At 33.8% G+C, this 24,040-nt stretch overlaps 1 protein-coding gene across 1 annotated transcript; it reads right to left on the bottom strand.

Moving 5' to 3' along the window:
- Window positions 1-65: 65 nt before the first annotated feature.
- LOC137408892 (voltage-gated potassium channel subunit beta-2-like) lies at window positions 66-19,943 on the bottom strand. Its single transcript, XM_068095512.1, has 14 exons — window positions 19,896-19,943; window positions 18,121-18,164; window positions 16,425-16,462; window positions 13,924-14,003; window positions 12,459-12,503; window positions 11,772-11,816; window positions 10,380-10,423; window positions 8,948-9,094; window positions 6,528-6,613; window positions 6,044-6,164; window positions 5,322-5,416; window positions 5,105-5,225; window positions 3,155-3,243; window positions 66-315 (listed from the first exon to the last, which is right to left on the bottom strand). The coding sequence occupies exons 1-14, from the start codon at window positions 19,916-19,918 to the stop codon at window positions 226-228; spliced, it is 1,068 nt and encodes a 355-aa protein (XP_067951613.1). The 5' UTR covers window positions 19,919-19,943; the 3' UTR covers window positions 66-225.
- Window positions 19,944-24,040: the final 4,097 nt, after the last annotated feature.

Here is a 24,040-nt window from a genome sequence, read left to right as displayed (position 1 = left end):
CTGTCAGTGAGTGACTAACTATGACCATTTCAAATGTCAACTTCAACTTTTAAGTGTACAGAATCCATTTTGTGACGTGTTCTAAACTTCTTAAATCAGACAACACCACAGGCAGCTGTAAATATATGAACGAGGAGAATGCACTTTATTTTGATGTGATCATAAGGTGATTCTTCTTACTGGTTTGCTCGTTTTCGGTTGTCTCTTATATGTAAGGACTGCGAACTATTTTTCGATGCGAGAACCATTGATGGGGGCGTTACCAAGGATCTTCTCTATCTGTAGAGTTATTGAAGAGGAGATCCTGGCTACAACCTGAAGTAAATAAGAGGTTTCAATTACTGGACTGTCATAGGATTTATGTATCCTATGGTCAGTACAGAAACGGAACAGATTGCCTTATTGACCTAATAAGCTTCAATCTCAATTTAGCCTTCAGAAAACTATATGTATTATTAGGTAGGTGGGTAAGCACATAGTAGTAATAGTGAAAATAAGAGGTTTCTGGAGGTAGTGCCAACTTTTCTACAATTCTGTCAAATGATGAACAGTAATACACAAAGGCAACCAATGAGATGAACAGTAATACACAAAGGCAACCAATGAGAGGTGTCAAACAACATCTATGGCAAATATATTTCAGCGTTTACAAATACGAGTGTTCATAGAAAAATTATAAAAAAGCAAGTTGAGAATCAGCGTAAAACAAAGTTTTAAAAATAATGATAAAGCAACTCCAAACTTGTTTGCTTCTCGAAACTGGTTATAATACTAATAGTAGCAAAGACAGGTAAAATCTAAGTTTGTTTTTTGCCCAGAAAATCTGTTTAAAATAAACAAATATGTAATAAAATAAAAATTGTCACTTGTTTGTCCTATTAGAGACCCGCATTGAGATATCTTTTAATGTAAATCAGCTGCATTACACTGTTGAGCATCAAGTGACAAAGGGCATTTTTGAGTTGTTTTACTGTGGAGGGCTTAAATGATTTTAAGCAATAATTTTACATACAATCAAAAATTATCGTTAACTCAATTCATTTTTTATATACTTTCCTTTTCAATGTTACTGGATTACAGACAGAAGCACATCTTTATGAAACAGATAAAAGTACATCTAGTTACCAATAGATAGGATGAATACGTATAGAAGGAAGAGGAGACAACTACTGCGATCTAGACATTATCTTCGAATGCAAGTCAAGTTGGTGCAGCTGAACAGGGCTGCTTAGATCATCCTCCAACTGGACTCTTTCATACATTGGCCCGAGAATGGCAGATATTTCAAGCATAACACGGGAAGATAAATGTTTCACAAGCTAGAGAAAAGATAACATATAATATGATGAGGGAATCAACAAGCGGGTGCAGTGTTGAAATGCAAGGCAAAGCGATAAAACATAGCAAACATTGGTAAAGCATAAAGCCAAACAAAAAAGAAAGTTTTTGCTAAGTTGGACTAGTGCAAGATTTTATTTATATTTTCATAAAATGATCTCTTCTCTTCAACTGTTGGTGATAATACCTCTATTTATCTGTATCGTTTTTCAATTATAGACTGAGCATTGGCGTAGCAAGCAAAATACACCGACTGAACCAATACCGTGTACCAGAACTATGGAAGACAACTCTAACCTCACATGGTTTTTACAACTGATTCCGGTTGGGGGCCTTCCAATAAAACGAGTCAAACAAAAATCTGGTTTTGTGATTTTTGAAGCCAATTTAAATATCTGTAAGAATATTTACGAGGGTCAGAAATCAAAGAGCAAATTTCTCTTCACACAATTTCTCTTCTGGTTATTTGCTATTGCATCTACTTGCCTCAGTGAGTAAGCCGAATTACTGTTAAAACGTTTCCATAAAGTAATACCTTAGCGACACAACCCCATATAGCGCTGCTATGCTGTCACAGAAACAGCCTTAATAACGAACAGCGTCGCACTTGTGCGTGTGTGCGTGTGTGCGTACGCACATAGTTCTTGCCCTCCTGTTGCTTCATATGCCGAATGTTTTTTTATTGAAGCGTTCTACTCTGACATAAGGCATTGCACAACCATCGCTTTACGGTATCACCCTATCGGAACATGATCTGCTTGTCCGACGTAGCACTGGGCACCCAGATGTCGTTACACTATAGCTGTATGGAAACTAGTATATAAGACAACACCTGTAAAACAGCCCACTTGAGTCATTTTGCAACAAAACTCGCGTATAACCTGACCCTATATCAATGGTGTGTTGTCTGCGCTGATAAGAACAGACTAACAATGTACCAGGAAAAAAGGCTTAAAAATCTTTACACTTTTCTAGCCAATTCTCTTTAAGCTGCTTGTAATATAACATGCTTATTTGTAACCAAATATTTCTTGTGCCAAGTGGTATGACATAGCAACTAGTTTAACACTGTCAAGTAACACTAAAATTATTGTATACTAACAAGTTCAACGTTGTATGGTAACAGATATAAAAAGCGCTGCATTGAGGGTAGTTTCAACCACATGACGAATACTTTTCACAGAAAGGGTTTATTGTGTTTTCCAGAGAAAAGTAACTTGAATGCTCTGCCTGTATAGTGATCATCAAATTTATACACCTGTAGTGGCAAGGGGAGCTAAGTCTGGCTATGATTTATTGCTGATCAGCAACAAAGTCTGGGGTGGACAACTTCCCTAAATTACCCATATACTTTTAAATGTACTTTTTACCTACTGAAGGAGTTATCTGCTTTCTTAACAACCAACTTAGGCTATCGCCCCTTGGCGGAATGGCAGTAAACTACTAGTCCACAAAACCTTTTATAATATTATTAAGGAAGAAAGGTTACAGAATAGAAGAGATGTGCCGCAGCAGTGGAGACTAGACATTCAGCATGTTACCTTGATAGCATGATAGGTGCGGCGTGTGTAGACAATGCGGCATTGGTAGCAAGCAAGAAAAGTTGTATAGCAACTATAGCATCAGATGCTAAACAGGCATAGTGTCACACTGAAACAACGCAGCAGATAATTCTCACAAGTTAGATTTAGTACTAGGGTCTAGGTCGCTGTACTTGTATAGTAGTGAAAACTAGGTGTGGTTATATGTATAACTGCAAGGGGTGAGTGCCTCACATACTCTCGATGTGACTATATCATAACTGAAGTTGCCCTACCTTTAATGCTTGTATATCCTGATACAGCTGGTCAGAGTTGGACACTCCTAAGACAACACATTGCACGTTCTCATTCTTCAGACACCAAGCTAAAAGCAGAATAATAACTATTGGAGATTGGAGTTACCATCTCATTGCAAAAAGATTAAAGACTAATTCATCCATTAAGATGGCTCAGGAGGCTATGAATAAATTTTATGTGAGTTTATCTCTTGATCATTAATTCTTCTTACATGATACGCAAAATAATATCACAAGGTTTTCATTTGCATGCTTTCGGTCATCTTTGTTAGCTTCAGCATCTGCATTCTTACATATTTATGTTTTTTACCCTTTTTACTTTTTTATATATTTCTGTTCTCACATTCTCTTCTTTAAAATTTTTTCATTTAAATGAGAACAGGTGAAAACACAAAATTTTACATAGCAATGAAAGATTGATAACCAAAGTAATTTTAAACATACATGTACTATGTATAAGGCAGCCTTCTAAGTAAAGCCTCAGGAGCCCGCCAAAATTTAAAGGAGCCCATAAAAATGCAAAAATAACTAAAAATATACATGCTGGATTAGAGAAATATATGTTTCTTATATCTTTCAGTTTATCTCCAAACTTGAGTCTTGCCAAGACTACATTCCTATTAGCATGTCTCTAAGGGAAAGTGGCAATAAAAACCTCTTTACTGATGGTCAGTTTATGAATCTACTGATGCTACATACATGTATGACTTGCCATCTAGTTTATTATATATAATGTACTAGAATCAATGCCATTGCTTTATCAATTTAATTTAATTTTGAAAGATAGTTTTTGCTACTTAGATTTTTAACTAATTGTATGTCATGCCATTTTACCTCCAACATTTGTTATAAAGTTATTACAGGTATTTCTGAGCTGTCAAACTAATTAAATGGTGTACATATTATAGTATAGTATATAGTAATATAGTATAGTATATAGTATATAGTATATAGTATAGTATATAGTATAGTATATAGTATAGTATATAGTATAGTATATAGCATAGTATATAGTATAGTATATAGTATAGTATATAGTATAGAGGCTATATAGTATAGTATAGAGGCTATATAGTATAGTATATATTATAGTATAGTATACATTATATAGTATAGTATATAGCATAGTATATAGTATAGTATATATTATATAGTATAGTATATATATATATATATATATATATATATATATATATATATATATATATATATATATATATATATATATATATTGTTTTCTCACCCGATTAACCCGTATGGGTGGTAATTTCTGCTCTCACTCGGGTCTCCTACCAGAGACCTGGGAGTTTGAGCACTCGCCTCAAGATCTTAGCTGTTCCCAATAGCGCACTTTTCTGCAACTCACTTGAGTTGATTGCTGTTGGTATTTGAGCAAGCCACATTTTATGCGCCGGTGTTATTGCGCCCAGTGCCCCAATAACTACTGGGATTACAGTTGTTCTTACATCCCAGAATTTTTCAATCTCTTCTCCAAGAGGGAGATATTTCTCGACCTTTTCTTTTTCTTTGCTGGCTATATTGTAGTCATTGGGTACTGCTATATATATTATAGTAGCCCTCTTGTTCTCCTTGTCCACCACCACTATATCTGGTTGGTTTGCTTGGACATGCTTGTCAGTACGGATGTAGAAGTCACAGAGGGTCTTAGCGTGATCATTTTCATTGACCTTACCAGGAGCTTCCCACCAGTGTTGTGGTTTATTAAGGCCATACTCATCACATAGACTTCTATACACAACACCTGCGACATGATTATGCCGCTCAGTTATATATATATATTTTTTTTTTTTTTGATAGAAATACTTGCTCAGACATACAACCCTTTAGACGCGTGAAACAAATGAATTAGTTATATGCAAAGGTTTGACTGCTTAGCCTGAGTTTGTGTTTAAATCTAGAAGGTTTTACCTATAGCTAGCTGAGCGAGAGAACATTTCAGCCTCCCAGCAATAAGAGCTAACTCTCTTAGCTTCTGTTGCTGTCTTTTTCCATCTTCACTTAAAATCTTCTCCTTCAGCCACGAGCAGTGCTACAATTCACAGCAGAGAGTGTGAATGGTATGCTGTATAAATTTCAAGGCATCATACCATATATTTGGGTTACAATGAACCAAATCCTAACCAACCTTGAGCGCTGCACGAGAATGTACCGGTATTCCATCCTCATATTTACCAGTTAGAATTCCACAGGCCAAAGGAGACCAGGTCATGGTACCAAGGCCTGAAACATGGCGCATGTTTTTAGAAGCCATCATTTCAATGACAGCTTTATCTGACAACTGATGAAAAATTTTACTTTATAGGAAAACATTTTGCATTACCAATACAGTTAATTTATTTTTTGAAATTTTATTTGCGAATAACTAGTTTAAAAAAATGAGAGAACTACAAATTGAAATTGTGGACTTGCTTCTGCTTGGAGGAAGCAAAAGGGTTTACTAAAATTAATGGTATTTGAGGCATTGGATTATTAACAATTTTTATGTTAGTTCTGACATTACCACCAAAATGAGCTTAAGTAAGGGTGGGTAGTACAATACTCCAAGCTTAGAATATAACATGAGGTCAAGCTAAAGATATGCTAATCTGTAAAAAAAAACAGGAGCAATCTGCCATGTTTAGGATGTGATATGACGGGAGGCCAAAATGTGGGTGATTTGAGCTACCCCCGAGTTGAGGATACAATATGTAGGTGATTCGAGCTGCCCACTGAGTTGAGGATACAATATGTGGGTGATTCAAGCTACCCACAGAGTTTAGAATACAATATGTGGGTGATTCGAGCTATCCACTGAGTTGAGGACACAGTATAAAATAGGCTAAACTAAGTGCACTTATAGTTACCGACCGATTTTATGATAGAGTTCAGGAAGTTGGCACTCGACCTTCTCTCTCTGAAAGAAGTTATACTCTGATTGTTCTACGATAGGAGGAATGAGGTTGAACTGTCTCGCAACCGAATAGGCTTCCTGTGAGAAAAATAAAACAGCAACTTTGTTAACAATATGACAGATACGATACATTTAAAACTTCACCTGGTGATACAATCAGCATAAATGTTTTTGTTAGTGACCAGAATTTTCCTTTATTATCCTAAAGAGTTCAAATCCCATACGGTGTGATTTTTTTTTCTAACTCTCAACTGCGGTTTTGAACAGATGGATGGGCACGACTCTTATTAGAGTAAAACATATATGAAAATAAAGAGTAAATCGTATGTACTGATTATAATTAGCCTCAACACAAAAAGAAAAACAGTTAGCTATGGTTTGCTGTGAACATGGAAGATGTACGGCTGGAACAAAGTCTAAGATGTTAATAATACTACTAACCATAATTTCAGTTGCTGACCATCTAGATGTACCCCAGTACATGGCCCATCCTTGGTTGATGACATATGTGAAAGCTCGGACAATTTCTAAAATGTAGTTGGTGTGGTGTAAACATTCTTGACGAGGTGTGCAGGTGGTTTGGGCAGTGCCAAAAGTGTAGTATCAGAATATAGCTTTGTTGTTAGAAAATTAGTACACATATCTCTGAAATTGGTGTGACAATAGGGTAGGGGGTAGTAACATGCACTCGTACAGCGACAGTCTTGTACATAACATCACTTTAACCATAAATAAAGAAGGATTCTATTAGGTTCACAGATCGAGCAAAACTTCAAAAATTGGTTGCTGGCCTTTCAACATTTGTCCATTTTATACCTGGCGATGCAGTGGTTACTTAGACCATGATTGATTAACATGATTGATCACAGGTTGTCATGGTAACTGCTCTATGCTGTCGTTTTGTTGATTATCTCATGCGCAGTGAGATGAGTAAACTCAGACTTAATAGTGATTAAATGAATATTATAAAGTCTTATGTTTAATATTTAATAATATTTAAATGAATATCATTAAGTCTTATGTTTAATGTTTAATAATATTTAATAAATATAGAGAATAAATAACTATAAAAACTTACACATTCAGACTGGAACTATTTAAATACATATTAAACTAACAATCTGTAACTTGAGCTCCCAAATTACATCTACACAAAATGAGTTGTATTGGCAAGTTCAATACCTTGTCACTTATTAGCTTGTTTGCTTCTTAAGATATCATTACTGCCTGCTGCCTGTTGCCTGCTGCCATTATCACTTTACAGATGAGTACGACTGTACTTAATTTATTTGTTTGGTAAGCTACGACTTGAATTTTGGTCTCGTATCATTGTATTACACTAAATGCATGATTAATATAGCCAACTTTTGATATTATTTAATATTACCTTATATCTACCCCATTCTATATAATATCATATCACACCATACCATATTATATTATAATACATATTATATATCTTGCATATCATGAAATTATCGTACATAGAACCTTAGGATTAAACCGAAACCTTGGCTTGTCTACAATAATATCGTCTGCTGCTAAGCTGCCCCGTTTGATTGTTTTATAGCATGGAGTCACTTTTAGCTTTGAGTGCTGCAACTTTTTATTAACCTTTTAGAGCAAAATCATCAGATAACATAGTAGTAGCTGTCTGTACTCGAGTGGTAGCAAATGTTACAAAGAAAACACAAAGATATTAAATGTACACTTTTTGTATACAATTAATTTCTGATCTTGCTGTAAAAACATCATCTTTCAACTCTTAGGACAGCCTGAAACTATAGGGCTACACTCAAGCATGCACCATGCAGCAACCTTTGTACAATAGCTAAACACTAACGCTGGTGGCTCAAATAAAAATTAGTCATTTGTTTAATTAGTGTCTTAACATTGTTTCCTTGTATTGTTACTTTCCTACACAAAGTGGAATGTTAGCTGATAGACTTGAGTATTAGCAGGCCAGTTTCTTATGTGAAGTAAAATATACATCATAGACATATAGCCATAAACACATTCTTCATCGATGCTTTATCATTCGCAGCTACAGAGTCTATGCGTCAACTCCAATTGCTTTAATCAGTAGAACTACAGTAAGACTGCTTAGTAACCTACTAGTAAAGACTTCATACAAGTCACAATCAGCTGAAGGATGATCCGCTGTTCAGTCGATACCAACAGAAAAGTTTTCAAGTAGTCAAAATGAATGATTTTTAGACTTTTTCATTGCAAATACAACCAAAAGATTACGCAAGCACCAGTAAAAAGCAATCATTGTAGAAACACTGAATTGTTTGCTCTCGTAATATCATATACAACAAAAAGGAAGCAATGGTCAATTTTGCATTTTTTGGTCAAAATAGTAAGTCATAAACATATTTTCTAGAATAGTTTTATGTTTCCTTCATTGAGCAGTTACCTGGACTAGTTTTAAACATTACAGCCTATATATTACAATTGGCATATCAGCATTTAACATACGAGTGATTTAAGAGTCACGAGTTTACTATTAATACACAGCTGCATCCATGCTAGGAACAACAGCAGAGTAGTCATGAAACTCATAGTGTATTACACAGATGTAAACCAATGATAGACCAAGTTCACTGGGATACTTGGATGAATGGTGAGAAGTGGCTAATGGCATTCCCTTAGTGCACTAAAAAATAAACACATACCAAAGATTACAAAATACAAATACTGTAAAAGTAAAGAAGCTATAATAGAACATGATCAGCTTGTAAAGCCAACTTGGCTAGTTCCCAATTTTCTTCAGGAGAGGATAACTTCACAATTGAAAAATCACATCATCGCATATATTGTTTTCTTTAAAAATTATTTTGTTTGATTGGCTGATTTACCTTCTACTCTAAAGATTCTTCCAGAAGCAGCCGATGTCGTTGAGAATGGGTCAGCCTTACCTTCTGTTGGTATCAGAGAATCAGATTTATTTGCAAATACTATGTCAACATAATCTAGCTGAAGCCTATCAAGGCTTGAACGAAGCCCTGAAATTGAAAGATAAAACAGGATGATGTTGTAAAACAGGGTGATGTTGTAAAACAGGATGATGTTGTAAAACAGGGTGATGTTGTAAAACAGGGTGATGTTGTAAAACAGGGTGATGTTGTAAAACATGGTGATGTTGTAAAACAGGGTTATGCTGTGAAACAGGATAATGCAACCACTAGAAGCAAGAATGGCCAATAACTCCAGTTATTGTTTAACAAAAACCTTTTAAAAAATTTACAAACTTCCTTTCACATTTTGATGCTTTTATGGTACACACACATGTATTATATCTAAAAAATGTAAAAGGATAGAATCTCATTTAATTTGGAATTGTATGCTTATAGAAGCAAAGGCCTGTTGTGCAGGCAGACAATTATATGCTAAAATTTGTCGCTTTAATATTAAATTAGCACGTAACTAGACTAGTCTACGCATATGTGCGTGACAAGCTAGACACAATGTTCTGAAGGAAGACTAAACAAAGGCTTTTCTAATAAGACAAAGTTTTCAATATGAGAGTGTTAAATCCTTGCATCAGTGGTAGATACGTTTTCTGACTAATATCCTATGCGGAGTCTGGCTGTATTAAAGCAAGCTACATGGACTGCTGCATAATAACTGTATGTATAATATATACACCGTATGTATACCATATATATATATGCTTTGCATATATATATACCATGTATATACATTATATATATATATATACATTACATATACATATATATATATATATATTTTTTTTTATAGATATATATTATATATATATTTAAATATATAAAAAAAATATATATATATATTTTTTATAGATATATATATATATTTACCATGTATACATATTGTATATATATTTATCATGTATATATATATATATCTATACATATATAACATAATATTCGTGTATACCTTTATATATGTAATATGTAGAGGCAGCAACAGATAAGAATCATTATTAAAATTGTAAAAAAGAAACTATTGCTACAAGTAATAATAAACTGAACAATCCAATACGAACTCCTTCAAGGTCTAGAATAAAACCCGTTACCTTGTAACTCAGGAATATTTTGCAAGCCTCAATTTAAACAGTAGTCAATACTAAAAACATGACACCAGTTATTTGAACTGTAAAACCAAAAACCTTCGCAACTTCGACCTTTTGTAAAAAATGCTAAGACAGCCATTAAATATTTTTATGGACAGAATTGTTTTTCACTTTTGATGAAAGGTTTCACTTGAGTGAGAGATTTTCTTAGAGTCAAGTTTCACATTTGTTCATACCTTCAATGATGTGTTTCCTGTTCAACCCCTTCTCAGTCTCTGCCCTAAAAATAGTTGTACTAAATGGTAAGCGACACAACTATAAAGTATTAAAAATGTTTCTTACTGTTTTTTTTCACTCTAAAATTGTTCATACATTTTTATAGCTTATCTTTAATTTACAGAAGCATTGAACAAATTTGCTGTTACTTTTCTACAACTGAATGTTGGTAAACTCAATGAGCTGACTGAGCTACTAGTACATCTGTATGCTCAGTGAACCAATAACTTCTTTTGTCTCTTATACTGCACACATATCCACAGCGTAAATGCTAGTATTACAGCTTTATAAAAGACCAAGTCCTTCTTATTACTAAATGTATGATAGTAAAGCTTACATACACAACTCTAAATAAATACACATGCCTACATAGGCAGCTTTATATGAATACCCATGCCTACACACACAACTGCACATAAATACCCATGCCTATATACACAACTCTACATGAATAAATACACCTAAATACACAACTTCACATTAATACAAATGCCTACATACACAACTCTGCTTAAATTCATATGCCTGCATAGGCAGTTCTACATGAATACACACACTTCCATACACAACTCTACATGAATACGCATGTCTACAAACACTACTCCACATGAATTCACATGCTTACATGGGCAATGCTACCGGAATGCAAACACCTAAATACAAAACTCTACATGATTACACATGCCTACGTACGCAACCCTATATAGATATGCACGCTTACATACACAATTCCACATGAATACACATGACCAAATACACATCTCTAAATGAGTACACATGCCTACATAGACAACTAAACATAAATATACATGCCTACATACACAGCTCAATATGAACACACTTGCCTACAAACACTACTCCATATAAATTTGCATGCTTACATAGGTAACTCTACTTGAATACAAACGCCTACGTACATAACTCTACATGATTACACTTGCCTACATTCATAACCCTACATAGATACACAAGCTTACATACACAACCCCACATGAATACACATGCTTGCAAACACAACTCCACATAAATTCACATGCGTACATAGGCAACTTTACCTGAATACAAACACCTACAAACAGAACTCTACCTGATTACATATGCCTACATACATAACCCTACATATATACACATGCTTACATACACAACCCCATGTGAATACACATGCCTACAAACACAATTTCGCATAAATACACATGCTCAAATACACAACTCTAAATTATTACACATGTCTACAACTTCACATGAAAATGCATGCCTGCATAGACAACTCCACACAAATACGCATGCCTAAATGACACCTTCACATAAATAGACCTACTTACAAACAAGTTGATGGGAATTTGATTACTTACTTTCCTCCCCAATAAATCTTGGTTGTTATTATGTAGCTTGACCTCCTACAATTACAAAAAATGGCAGCCATATTGATTCTACAATATTGCATAGATGTAACATATACGTATATAATATTAGCACAAACTGGAAACTTGTAAGACTATTTTTAGCGACACCCTTATGATTATAACATAGATGTATCTAATTAACAACCAATAATCAGTACAATATACACAATACAAATACAATACAATGACTACAGCAAACATTAAAGTACTTCAAATACTATAACATGGCAATCATTTAAATAGCATCAGCCACTGGTACGACGAATATTAGAAACACTGCTAATCATAATACATTAAACACTGAGTTAAATCAAGCACCAAAGTATTGCAAGCAGTAAAGTACCGTATGCGCTATATATAGTGCATGAAACACTGGAGTCAACTACGCATCACAGTTTGCTAAATATTAAAATACACTGAAGCCCTAATGTTTGAGCACACTAAACGTCAGAGTTAATTTAACATCAGAAACTGAATAAATCATGTCTTAGAACATACTAAAGATACAAGTATACCAGATTTTCTCTTTATTCTAGTGATCGGTATATGTTATTGCAGTATTATAGTAACATAAGTGATATGCTCTTTACTAGTTTATCAGTTTGTTAGAGCTGGTAGAGATACAAAATAATTTACCTCCAAGTCTTCCGTTTCAGAATCTTTCCTAGTACTATCTCAGCCCTGTAACAATGGATGGAATTTATCTCTAGTTTAGCTCATCCATAAACAAGAGTTATGCTACACCTGGTAGACCAAGAGAAACAGCATGCACCCTACAGTATACCTAGTTTAAAGAGATAAACAGCATGCACACTACACTATACCTAGTCTAAAGAGAGAAACAGCATACATACTACAGCACACTTGGTAGACCGAGAGGAGCAGCATGCACACCACAATACACCTGGTAGACAAAGAGGAACAGCCAGCTACACTACACCTGCTAGACAGAGAGGAACAGTGTGCACGCTACAGTACACCTGGTAGACAAAGAGGAACAGCCAGCTACACTACACCTGCTAGACAGAGAGGAACAGTGTGCACGCTACAGTACACCTGGTAGACAAAGAGAAACAGCCAGCTACACTACACCTGCTAGACAGAGAGGAACAGTGTGCAGGCAATGTTAATCATCGTAGCCATGGTTAAAGAGCAAGTAGTAATAGCTCATGCATATTGCATGAATGTACTCCTGATAATCAATAGAAGTATCCCTCATATAAAAAGTTAGTATTTCCCATTGAGATAAATGTTTAATCCAGTGCTTGAACTTTAGATGACCTTACAACCATTTTTGTTACAGCTAAATATGATCATAATTTATTGATAAATGATTGCTTGTGAATATTGTTATGTGAACATTGTATTGGGGATATGGTTATGTGAACATTGTATTGTGGATATTGTTATGTGAACATGGTACTGTGAATATTGTTATGTGAACATTGTACTGTGAATATTGTTATGTGAACATTGTACTGTGAATATTGTTATGTGAACATTGTACTGTGGATATTGTTATGTGAACATTGTATGGTGAATATTGTTATGTGAACATTGTATTGTGAATATTGTTATGTGAACATTGTACTGTGGATATTGTTATGTGAACATTGTATGGTGAATATTGTTATGTGAACATTGTATTATGAATATTGTTATGTGAAGATTGTACTGTGAATATTATTATGTGAACATTGTATGGTGAATATTGTTATGTGAACATTGTCTTGTGAATATTGCTTATAGCTTCAATCTTAGTAAGTAGTTTCTCAGAAAACCAGGTATTTAGATATTGCTAGTATTGTATTTGACTTGTACAAAGTTTGTGGTCATATTTAGTTTTAGCAATCTACATGAAATGTTACTTTTCAAAACTGTCATCTTATCAATAATTATACTCAGTCCATTCATGGCTTTTTTTAATCGTTCAAGAAAGCTTATTAATATTTAGATAATATCGACTTATATGTCTGCTAAACAACTCTATCATTATAATAATGACTCAGTCTCATGTTTGTCTGTTATTGTAAAACAATAAAACTTCAATTTTTCTCCTTAAAAAATAAAAACTGGCTACAGCCTGTTTGAACCAACTTACTTGCCGGCTGCATAGACCTCTGCTGTATCAAAGACATTGATACCGCTTTCATATGCTAAAGTCAAGATTTCCTCAGCCATCTACAAGAAAGCATGCTATGTGACTATCACCGTGAAGAAGTTACACTCACAACCAAGCTGCAATCCTTTTAGTAGGAGGAGCAGACTATCATTCTTTTTCCTTCCTCCTTCATGTACATCCGATGGCAGTTTGAGAAGAAAATTTGCTTCTGACTAGTTAAAGGACATAAATCTGTTTACAAAAAATATGGTGTGTCAAAAACCTTTTTAAGTATAGCTCTATTTCAGGTGTAAAACACTCAAATAATTATATATACAAAATGTATATACATTTACATATATTTATATATACACCTATATACAGTTATATATTTATATATATATATACATTTACGTATATTTATATACATTTACATATAATTATTTATTTTTATTTATATACATTTACATATATTTATAAATGTTTATAAAGTATGTATTGTTATATAGGGAAATCCTATTACGTCAAGGAATTTCTGAAATATATATTTGTGATATAATTATTGATATTAAACTACCAATAATAGCATTCATCTATTAGTATTGAAATTTCACTATTAATAATTATATACATCTATTAATAATGACACAGACCAATTAATGATTACGTCTTATATCTACTTTTATTGTACTGTATGCCGATAAATACTTATTTATGTCTTTTGTTAAAGGTTTAATACGTGAGGGAATAATGTTGTAATATAAGATGATATGCATACATCACTTTTTCTATAAAGCTTTTTTTTATTAAAGTAATAACACCTCAACACTTGTAGTTCTATTAAAGTAATAACACCTCAACACTTGTAGTTCTATTAAAGTAATAACACCTCAACACTTGTAGTACTATTAAAGTAATAACACCTCAACACTTGTAGTTCTATTAAAGTAATAACACCTCAACACTTGTAGTTCTATTAAAGTAATAACACCTCAACACTTGTAGTTCTATTAAAGTAATAACACCTCAACACTTGTAGTTCTATTAAAGTAATAACACCTCAACACTTGTAGTTCTATTGAAGTAATAACACCTCAACACTTGTAGTTCTATTAAAGGAATAACACCTCAACACTTGTAGTTCTATTAAAGTAATAACACCTCAACACTTGTAGTTCTATTGAAGTAAAAACCTCTACTTAAGATTATAACCAATTATGGTTTTAAGTACTACATAATATTATATTGCTATATGCATTATTCTTCAAAATATTTATCCTTAGTTTAAACTTTTTATCTCTATAATTGATTAAACTAAATTAAGTGTGTTGTTATAGGAATACTTGTTTTGAAATGTATAACAATTTTGACATGTGAAGCTTACCCCAGAACACTATCACCACTTAAATGAACGCAAGCACAGATGATCATATCACGCTGTATATTATAAACAACCTCATTCCATATACTTTTTGGAATGCACAAATTTGTAACTGTTATAAATATATTAACGAGATTTTAATATATGAAAATGCTAAGCTAAGAGGCGGTATATTATTTGTGATTCAGTTGACTCTAACACTGAACAATGCTTGTACAGTGCGGCCATGCATTCAGAAAAACGATGACTAACAGGCCTTCAGGCACTTCTATCATGATGATTGCAACAACGAATATGAAATACGGTTTTCAAAGCACTGAATAGGAAACGTTTCAGTAAGGTCTTGTACCGGTATAAGTATAGATAAATGACACATCATTTATCAAATAGGGAAGGCAACTACCAAACCACTTTAACAAATCACTCAGCATTCATTGTTAAAAGGGAAGGCAACTACCAAACCACCTTAACAAATCACTCAGCATTCATTGTTAAAAGGGAAGGCAACTACCAAACCACCTTAACAAATCACTCAGCATTCATTGTTAAAAGGGAAGGCAACCACCAAACCACCTTAACAAATCACTCAGCATTCATTGTTAAAAGGGAAGGCAACTACCAAACCACTTTAACAAATTACTCATTCATTGTTAAATATCCCTTAAAATGTTCCTAGATTCTTAAACAAACAGGATGCTAGAAATTAAAAATGAAGTATAAAACCAAATAGAAAATATTATAAAATACACTAGCAAACTTAGTTTAAATGAGCTAACTCAACTTGGAGTAGACCTTGAGCCTTGAACCTATGCAATAGCCTTTGCTCCCATGCGTATGCTCCGAAAGTAAATTAACTATAAAAAAACTCTCCTTAGTTATTATTTTAGCCTTTCAATTAATAATGTATTTTTTATATTTAGTTTTTACCTGGTCTTAAGTAATGCAATTATTATGATGTTACTTACCTTCAGTAAATATCAAACAGTTATTACGAGGTCTGCGTGCTGGAAGATGAATTAAACAAATTACGATGAATTCTTAAATAAATATAAAAACGGCCTACAAACTTGTTCTGAATTTGGTGTTAAAAAAATATGCTAGGATTTTTATAGCAACTCACCTCTTCTGTGATTTGACTGCCAAATGTAATCCATGTTCCTGCAATTATGACAGATAGAAGAAGTTAAGAGGGACCAGTAGCTAGAAATCCTACAACAACATTTGCTGGAACCTATGCAGTATTCTTAAAGGATATACTTAGCCTAAATCTATGTACCTGTTTGTTACATTTATGCATTTGCTACTTAATAAAGCACAGCCAAGCTTTCTGCAAGTCAACTATTTATAAGCATGCAGTGCTAACAACTGATTCTTAAAATACTGGTTACTAAGTAAATGATTGATATGACGCTGGTTGTTAAGGAAGGGGTTGATATGACATTGGTTGTTAAGGAAGTGGTTGATATGACACTGGTTGTTAAGGAAGGGGTTGATATGACACTGGTTGTTAAGAAAGTGGTTGATATGACACTGGTTGTTAAGGAAGTGGTTGATGTGACACTGGTTGTTAAGAAAGTGGTTGATATGACACTGGTTGTTAAGGAAGTGGTTGATATGACATTGGTTGTTAAGGAAGGGGTTGATATGACATTGGTTGTTAAGGAAGGGGTTGATATGACATTGGTTGTTAAGGAAGTGGTTGATATGACACTGGTTGTTAAGGAAGGGGTTGATATGACATTGGTTGTTAAGGAAGTGGTTGATATGACACTGGTTGTTAAGAAAGTGGTTGATATGACACAGGTTGTTAAGGAAGTGGTTGATATGACACTGGTTGTTAAGAAAGTGGTTGATATGACACTGGTTGTTAAGGAAGGGGTTGATATGACACTGGTTGTTGAGGAAGTGGTTGATATGACACTGGTTGTTAAGGAAGTGGTTGATATGACACTGGTTGTTAAGAAAGTGGTTGATATGACATTGGTTGTTAAGGAAGGGGTTGATATGACATTGGTTGTTAAGGAAGGGGTTGATATGACACTGGTTGTTAAGAAAGTGGTTGATATGACACTGGTTGTTGAGGAAGTGGTTGATATGACACTGGTTGTTAAGGAAGTGGTTGATATGACACTGGTTGTTAAGAAAGTGGTTGATATGACATTGGTTGTTAAGGAAGGGGTTGATATGACATTGGTTGTTAAGGAAGGGGTTGATATGACATTGGTTGTTAAGGAAGTGGTTGATATGACACTGGTTGTTAAGGAAGGGGTTGATATGACATTGGTTGTTAAGGAAGTGGTTGATATGACACTGGTTGTTAAGAAAGTGGTTGATATGACACTGGTTGTTGAGGAAGTGGTTGATATGACACTGGTTGTTAAGGAAGTGGTTGATATGACACTGGTTGTTAAGGAAGGGGTTGATATGACATTGGTTGTTAAGGAAGGGGTTGATATGACATTGGTTGTTAAGGAAGTGGTTGATATGACACTGGTTGTTAAGGAAGGGGTTGATATGACATTGGTTGTTAAGGAAGTGGTTGATATGACACTGGTTTTTAAGGAAGTGGTTGATATGACATTGGTTATTAAGGAAGTGGTTGGCATGGCACTGGTTGTTGAGGAAGTGGTTGATATGACACAGGTTGTTAAGGAAGTGGTTGATATGACACTAGTTGTTCAAGAAATGATTACTTGCTAGAAATTGCAGTCGAAATGGCTGCTAATAAAATGGCTTTTTAAAATTACAATTTCTGTACTTACTAATGTAAGGTCTCAGATTACATACCAGGCATATTTAAATTATCATTTTCTTACCTAAAGCTACATTTGAGACTCGAAGACCAGACTTTCCGAGATTCCTAGAAACACATGGAAGAACATATAATTAATCTAAAGGATCGAAATAAAGGAATCATCTAAAAGTATCATAGTGCCTCCTTGTTATGGCATGTCAGCTACAGTTCTTTGCTCTAAAGTACTGATATTTGTTAACAGATGGTCGAATGTGTAGCCTGTAGGCTAGAACTTAACAACCCAAATTCATAGCGAATTCTGTAAATTGTAGTCTGGTATACAATGTAATGCTATCTTCCAATTGTTCACAGACATAGCTTGAGGAAATGATTGTTTTTTAAACTTTGGTTTGTGGACAGAACAAAACGGCAAGTCTGACATGTAGCTAAACTGATAATTACAAACGCAAGTCATGCACGGGTAAGATAGATTAACAGACGAATCAGTGAAGAGATAACAAACAGACAGGCGAGTGACGGTTCAGATATTTAAATCAACCTTGGGCAACCGCTGGGTCATGGTGACATTAATGCTGCTTATTAATTATTGATATTTGGTTAAAGCACTCTTTGGACAGCCGATGGCAGCATTAATAATATTAGTAAGGAGTATGCTTGATTAGACTAGATTAATGGTTCGCTGTTATTCACTTTGACCGCTGCCTGAATGAATGAGACTAACGTGTAAAAGAACAGCAAAGTTTCCTAATACAAACACAACTTAGTACTATTGCTACTAGCTCATTGATTAGAAATATGCAGCTGGATAGAGAAAAACTGTGTTATTAACTTTAAACAAAGAAGGAAGTATTTGTGTCCTAGAGTGATAGCCATGAACAGATGGACACAATTAAGCTAAATATAGTATTAGTTAAGTTGCTCAACTAATTTTGTTGTTCACTCAGCCAGTTGTAGCGACTCCTCTGTCTCTAGAGCATAACGAGTTCCATGTAAATTCATTATTCTGGTCTAGAAGCTCGTTCAAACTGAATTATTGACATTATCAACAAATATTAAATTCTCAGCTTTGAAGAATATGGAGGCAAAATAGCATGAGGTCACGTCACACTGAAATAATATTTTGTATATGACTATTAACTCTGAGATTTAGAAGAATTATTTACAATTAAGCGTAACGCCACACTTTAAACAATAAATCCTACATTCATAGTGCAAAAAGGAGCTTAAGGCTTTACTAAAACACAATTTTTGATTAACTATTCTGCCTATTTGAAACACGGTCAAGGAGGGCCTCTGTCTCTCAAACAGTTACCTTACATAACTGATGTATGCTTGGTCTCTCAAATAGCTGTCTTTTATAACTGACATATGTTCAGCCTCTCAAATGGCTACCTTCTATAACTGACATATGCTCAGTCTATTAAGTGGCTACCATATATAACTGACATAAATTATGTTCAATTTCTCAAATGGCTGCCTTCTATAACTGATGAATACTCAGTTTCTCAAATAATTACATATTATAACTGACATATGTTCAGGCTCTCAAATGGTTACCTTCTATAACTGACATATGTTCAGTCTCTCAAATGGCTACCTTCTATAACTGACATATGTTCAGTCTCTCAAATGGCTACCTTATATAACTGACATATGTTCAGTCTATCAAATGGATACTTTCTATAACTGACATATGTTCAGTCTCTCAAATGGCTACCTCCTATAACTGACATATGCTCAGTCTATCAAATAGATACCTTCTATAACTGACATATGCTCAGTCTATCAAATAGATACCTTATATAACTGACTGACTATTAGTAACTAAGTACTCACTGATACTGAATGGGTGTAGACATCTGGCGGTTTAGGCAGTCTCCTCCAAGTGACTAGGACAAGCCTTTTTCTGTTAAAAACGCAGAGTATGGAAGACACTTCAAGTAGCAGTTTGTTCTAATTCCTGTAGAACTTTTAATAATGGAAACTAAATCTTTCTCGACTAATACCTCCAATTCAAAAGTTTAGCAATTTTCACCATTAGCTCTTTTAGATCTCTGTCAAAAATACAAACCACTCTGCACATGAACCTTTGTATATAAAAATAGCATACAAATACCCACTTAGTTAAATGATATTATTTAACCCAAACTTTGAGGATAGGCGAGAGATTCCCGCGTGAACCCCTCAACTGTTAGAACTCAGTGCATACTTGTAGAGCTCATACTTTCTCTATTTGACTTGAGTTTCTATTTAACTACATTTGCACATATATTGTGACTCTCTACTTACCTCTAATACTAAATAATGAGTAGGTACGTCTGATATAGAAAAATTTATAAATGTGTCAATATGGTAGCTTGAGTAGAACTCTTTTATCCGTTTACTGTAGAGCACTCGATATCATGTGCTCAACCCACTCCCTTTTATTATTCTACTAGCCTCCCCAGGTCCATTATGTTTTCATTGATTCCCAGTCATAGCCTCATATCTTACTGTACAATTATAGTGGTGGGTTGTCGCTTGTGCGTGCCCCAACAATAAGATTATCAAAAATCAATAGAGAACATTGTAGAGTCCGAGATGAGGCTTGACAATCAATAGTCCACATGAAATAACATGTCTGTTGCATTATTTATGCTCTCTGTGGACATGAGCGACATCAGCTAGCATTGATATAAACTAATTGAACAGGTGGGCAAGGCACATAAAAACTTACACGAAAGTCTTTTGAATATGTCCACTAGTCGTTGATAAACAAGAGTAAATGCATAAATATTATAAATGTGCAGCGTAGTCGAACTTTAAAAACAGCACAATATAATATATCACAAGATAATATACTAGAATATAATATGATATAAGAGCAAAATATATTATTTTTATAAAAGACTTAGCAAACACCCAAGGCTTTTTTAAGCACGATTTATGGCATAGAGATTATTTCATACAGTTTACTTCAACCATCTGCCAGATTTTATCCTCGTACGTCACATGACTTTCCGCATATGTCACATGACTCGCTCTCATGTATTGGTGTGAATATATACCTATATACAACTATAGAGCATTAGAATCAGTTATAATACTAATATATTTATATGTTTATATAATTATCTATATGAATCTATAAGTTAGTCGTCGTCTGTGGTCTTATGTTTGGATGTCTGCCTGTCCAGCTATAGCTATTAAAATCTTTGAACTAAAAGTGAACTGCTTGCTAGATTTTTAATCACGATGATTTTAACTGTCAGTTTGTAATCCAATTGTCTAACTACCAGTCCACGAAGGCTCTTACAATTCATAGCTCTTACTATATACTCCAATTGTCTAACTACCAGTCCACGAAGGCTCTTACAATTCATAGCTCTTACTATATACTCCAATTGTCTAACTACCAGTCCACGAAGGCTCTTACAATTCATAGCTCTTACTATATACTCCAATTGTCTAACTACCAGTCCACGAAGGCTCTTACAATTCATAGCTCTTACTATATACTCCAATTGTCTAACTACCAGTCCACGAAGGCTCTTACAATTCATAGCTCTTACTATATACTCCAATTGTCTAACTACCAGTCCACAAAGGCTCTTACAATTCATAGCTCTTACTATATACTCCAATTGTCTAACTACCAGTCCACGAAGGCTCTTACAATTCATAGCTCTTACTATATACTCCAATTGTCTAACTACCAGTCCACGAAGGCTCTTACAATTTATAGCTCTTACTATATACTCCAATTGTCTGACTACCAGTCCACGAAGGCTCTTACAATTCATAGCTCTTACTATATACTTTATACATCCTTTTCCAAATTTTATGCAGTAAATGACAAAATAATTGAAACTATAGTAACTCTATGAAACACGATATAGTTTCATGAATTTTTTCTCATCCTCGCCGTATTAGGGCTTTGTCCTCGAGTTCCATAGAGACTTTTTCATCCTTGCTGTACTAAAGCTAATTTGTTTTCCGCCAATCGATATCAACAATAATTCCTCAATACAGCTGAACTGATATACAATCGTCAAAATTTAATTTCAATTAAATTCTGGTAAGGGTATCTCAGTTCAGCATCACCCGTTTTGATAAATGCGGGTTCACAAACAGATAAGTGATAAAATTTTGGTTAAACGTTTACTGGGATGCATACTAAAACTTCCTTCAAGTATGTTTTTAGTGAGCTAAAGTCATATGAGTTAGATTCAGCGTTTATGTTACACGTCTGTCTTGTAGGTAAGAATTCTGCACGTAGTACATTGTAATGTTATACTTTTTTGCAGATCATAACCACAAAACACACCAAAGTTATTGTAGGTAACTATAGTTACTAAGCTTAACATATTGTTATTGTAGGTAACTATAGTTACTAAGGTTAACATATTGTTATTGTAGGTAACTATACTTACTAAGGCTAACATATTGTTATTGTAGGTAACTATACTTACTAAGGCTAACATATTGTTATTGTAGGTAACTATACTTACTAAGGTTAACATATTGTTATTGTAGGTAACTATACTTACTAAGGTTAACATATTGTTATTGTAGGTAACTATACTTACTAAGGCTAACATATTGTTATTGTAGGTAACTATACTTACTAAGGCTAACATATTGTTTTGTTACTATTTTTTAATGAAGATGATTTTGATGTTTGCATCAGACAGTGATTGCATTAGATAATTACTACGGGTTTCTATACCACTCTATACGTCGATGCGATATTTTCACCTTATGATGCCAACACTGAAACAAACTTAAATCATATAATTGTATACCAAATAATTTTTCATTGCAGTCGTAGCAAAACAGACTATATGTAGCCATTACTTACTAATGAGTTCACCTTTACATTCAATCTCTTTTACAGTTTTACTTTTCCTCATAATTTATTTCAATGAAATACTTCTTTCATGACATGAAATTTAAGTTACAGTTGTTTAGCAAGTTTGAAAACTTATACAGTTGATTTAATCCTTCTCTCAATTTATTTGAACTGCACAAAAAACATTTTTCAGAAGATATGAAGTTTAAAAATTAGAATGGTAATTGTTATATAATATGTTAAAAAAGAATAAATTTTCTGTCAAAATACTTTTTTATTACTCGGGCAACGCCGGGCATTCATCTACATAGTGCACTAATATACTTACTTTATATACTTATATACTTGGAGTACACTAATATACTTACCTTATATACTCATATACTTGAAGTACACTAATATACTTACCTTATATACTCATATACTTGAAGTACACTAATATACTTACCTTATATACTCATATGCTTGAAGTACACTGATATACTTACCTTATATACTCATATGCTTGAAGTACACTAATATACTTACCTTATATACTCATATGCTTGATGTCCACTAATATACTTACCTTATATACTCATATACTTGAAGTACACTATTATACTTACCTTATCTATATATATATATATATATATATATATATATATATATATATATATATATATATATATGTATATGTATATATATATATATATATATTTCTCAAAGTTTGTCATATGTAGGTTTGTAAGATTGATTGTCCAGCTTAATTTCTTGGAATAAATATTCCATCCCAAAGAATATTCGAACTCGGACCCTGCCGTTTGCCTGTCTGAGGCCTTACCCACTAGACTAAAGAAATCAAATTGCTAGCTTGCCAATATACATGTAAGTCATTATATGAGAGCAAATACCTAACTGCTTTGTGTATGCCGCGGGTCATAGCATAACGTCATGAGAAGCTGTTCCCTCACATTATTAAACTGGTTAATGGCGAGCAACTCTTACTACTTCTCATTGTTTAAAAGACAAAAAGTTTTTCTCATGATATATAGTTTGAAAGTTAGAATGGCAAATGTTGTTATATGTTAAATACAAATCAATTTTCAGTCCAAAGACTCTTGTATTACCCGGGCAACGCCGGGTGGCACAGCTAGTATACTCATATACT

The sequence above is a fragment of the Watersipora subatra genome, chromosome 11 (genome assembly GCF_963576615.1).
Source record: "Watersipora subatra chromosome 11, tzWatSuba1.1, whole genome shotgun sequence".
Classification (NCBI taxonomy): domain Eukaryota; kingdom Metazoa; phylum Bryozoa; class Gymnolaemata; order Cheilostomatida; family Watersiporidae; genus Watersipora; species Watersipora subatra.
Note: the sequence above shows the minus strand (reverse complement) of the source record. Positions and strands in the feature narration are given on the sequence as shown.

Excerpts from the sequence above, each read along its gene's own strand:
- LOC137408892 (XM_068095512.1), bottom strand. The coding sequence starts at position 19,918 with ATGTCTACACCCATTCAGTATCA. Across the intron at positions 6,614-8,947 it reads AAGAATCTTTAGAGTAGAAG|AAATTGTCCGAGCTTTCACA; the intron begins GTAAATCAGCCA and ends ACTACATTTTAG. Across the intron at positions 316-3,154 it reads AGGATATACAAGCATTAAAG|GTTGTAGCCAGGATCTCCTC; the intron begins GTAGGGCAACTT and ends TATTTACTTCAG.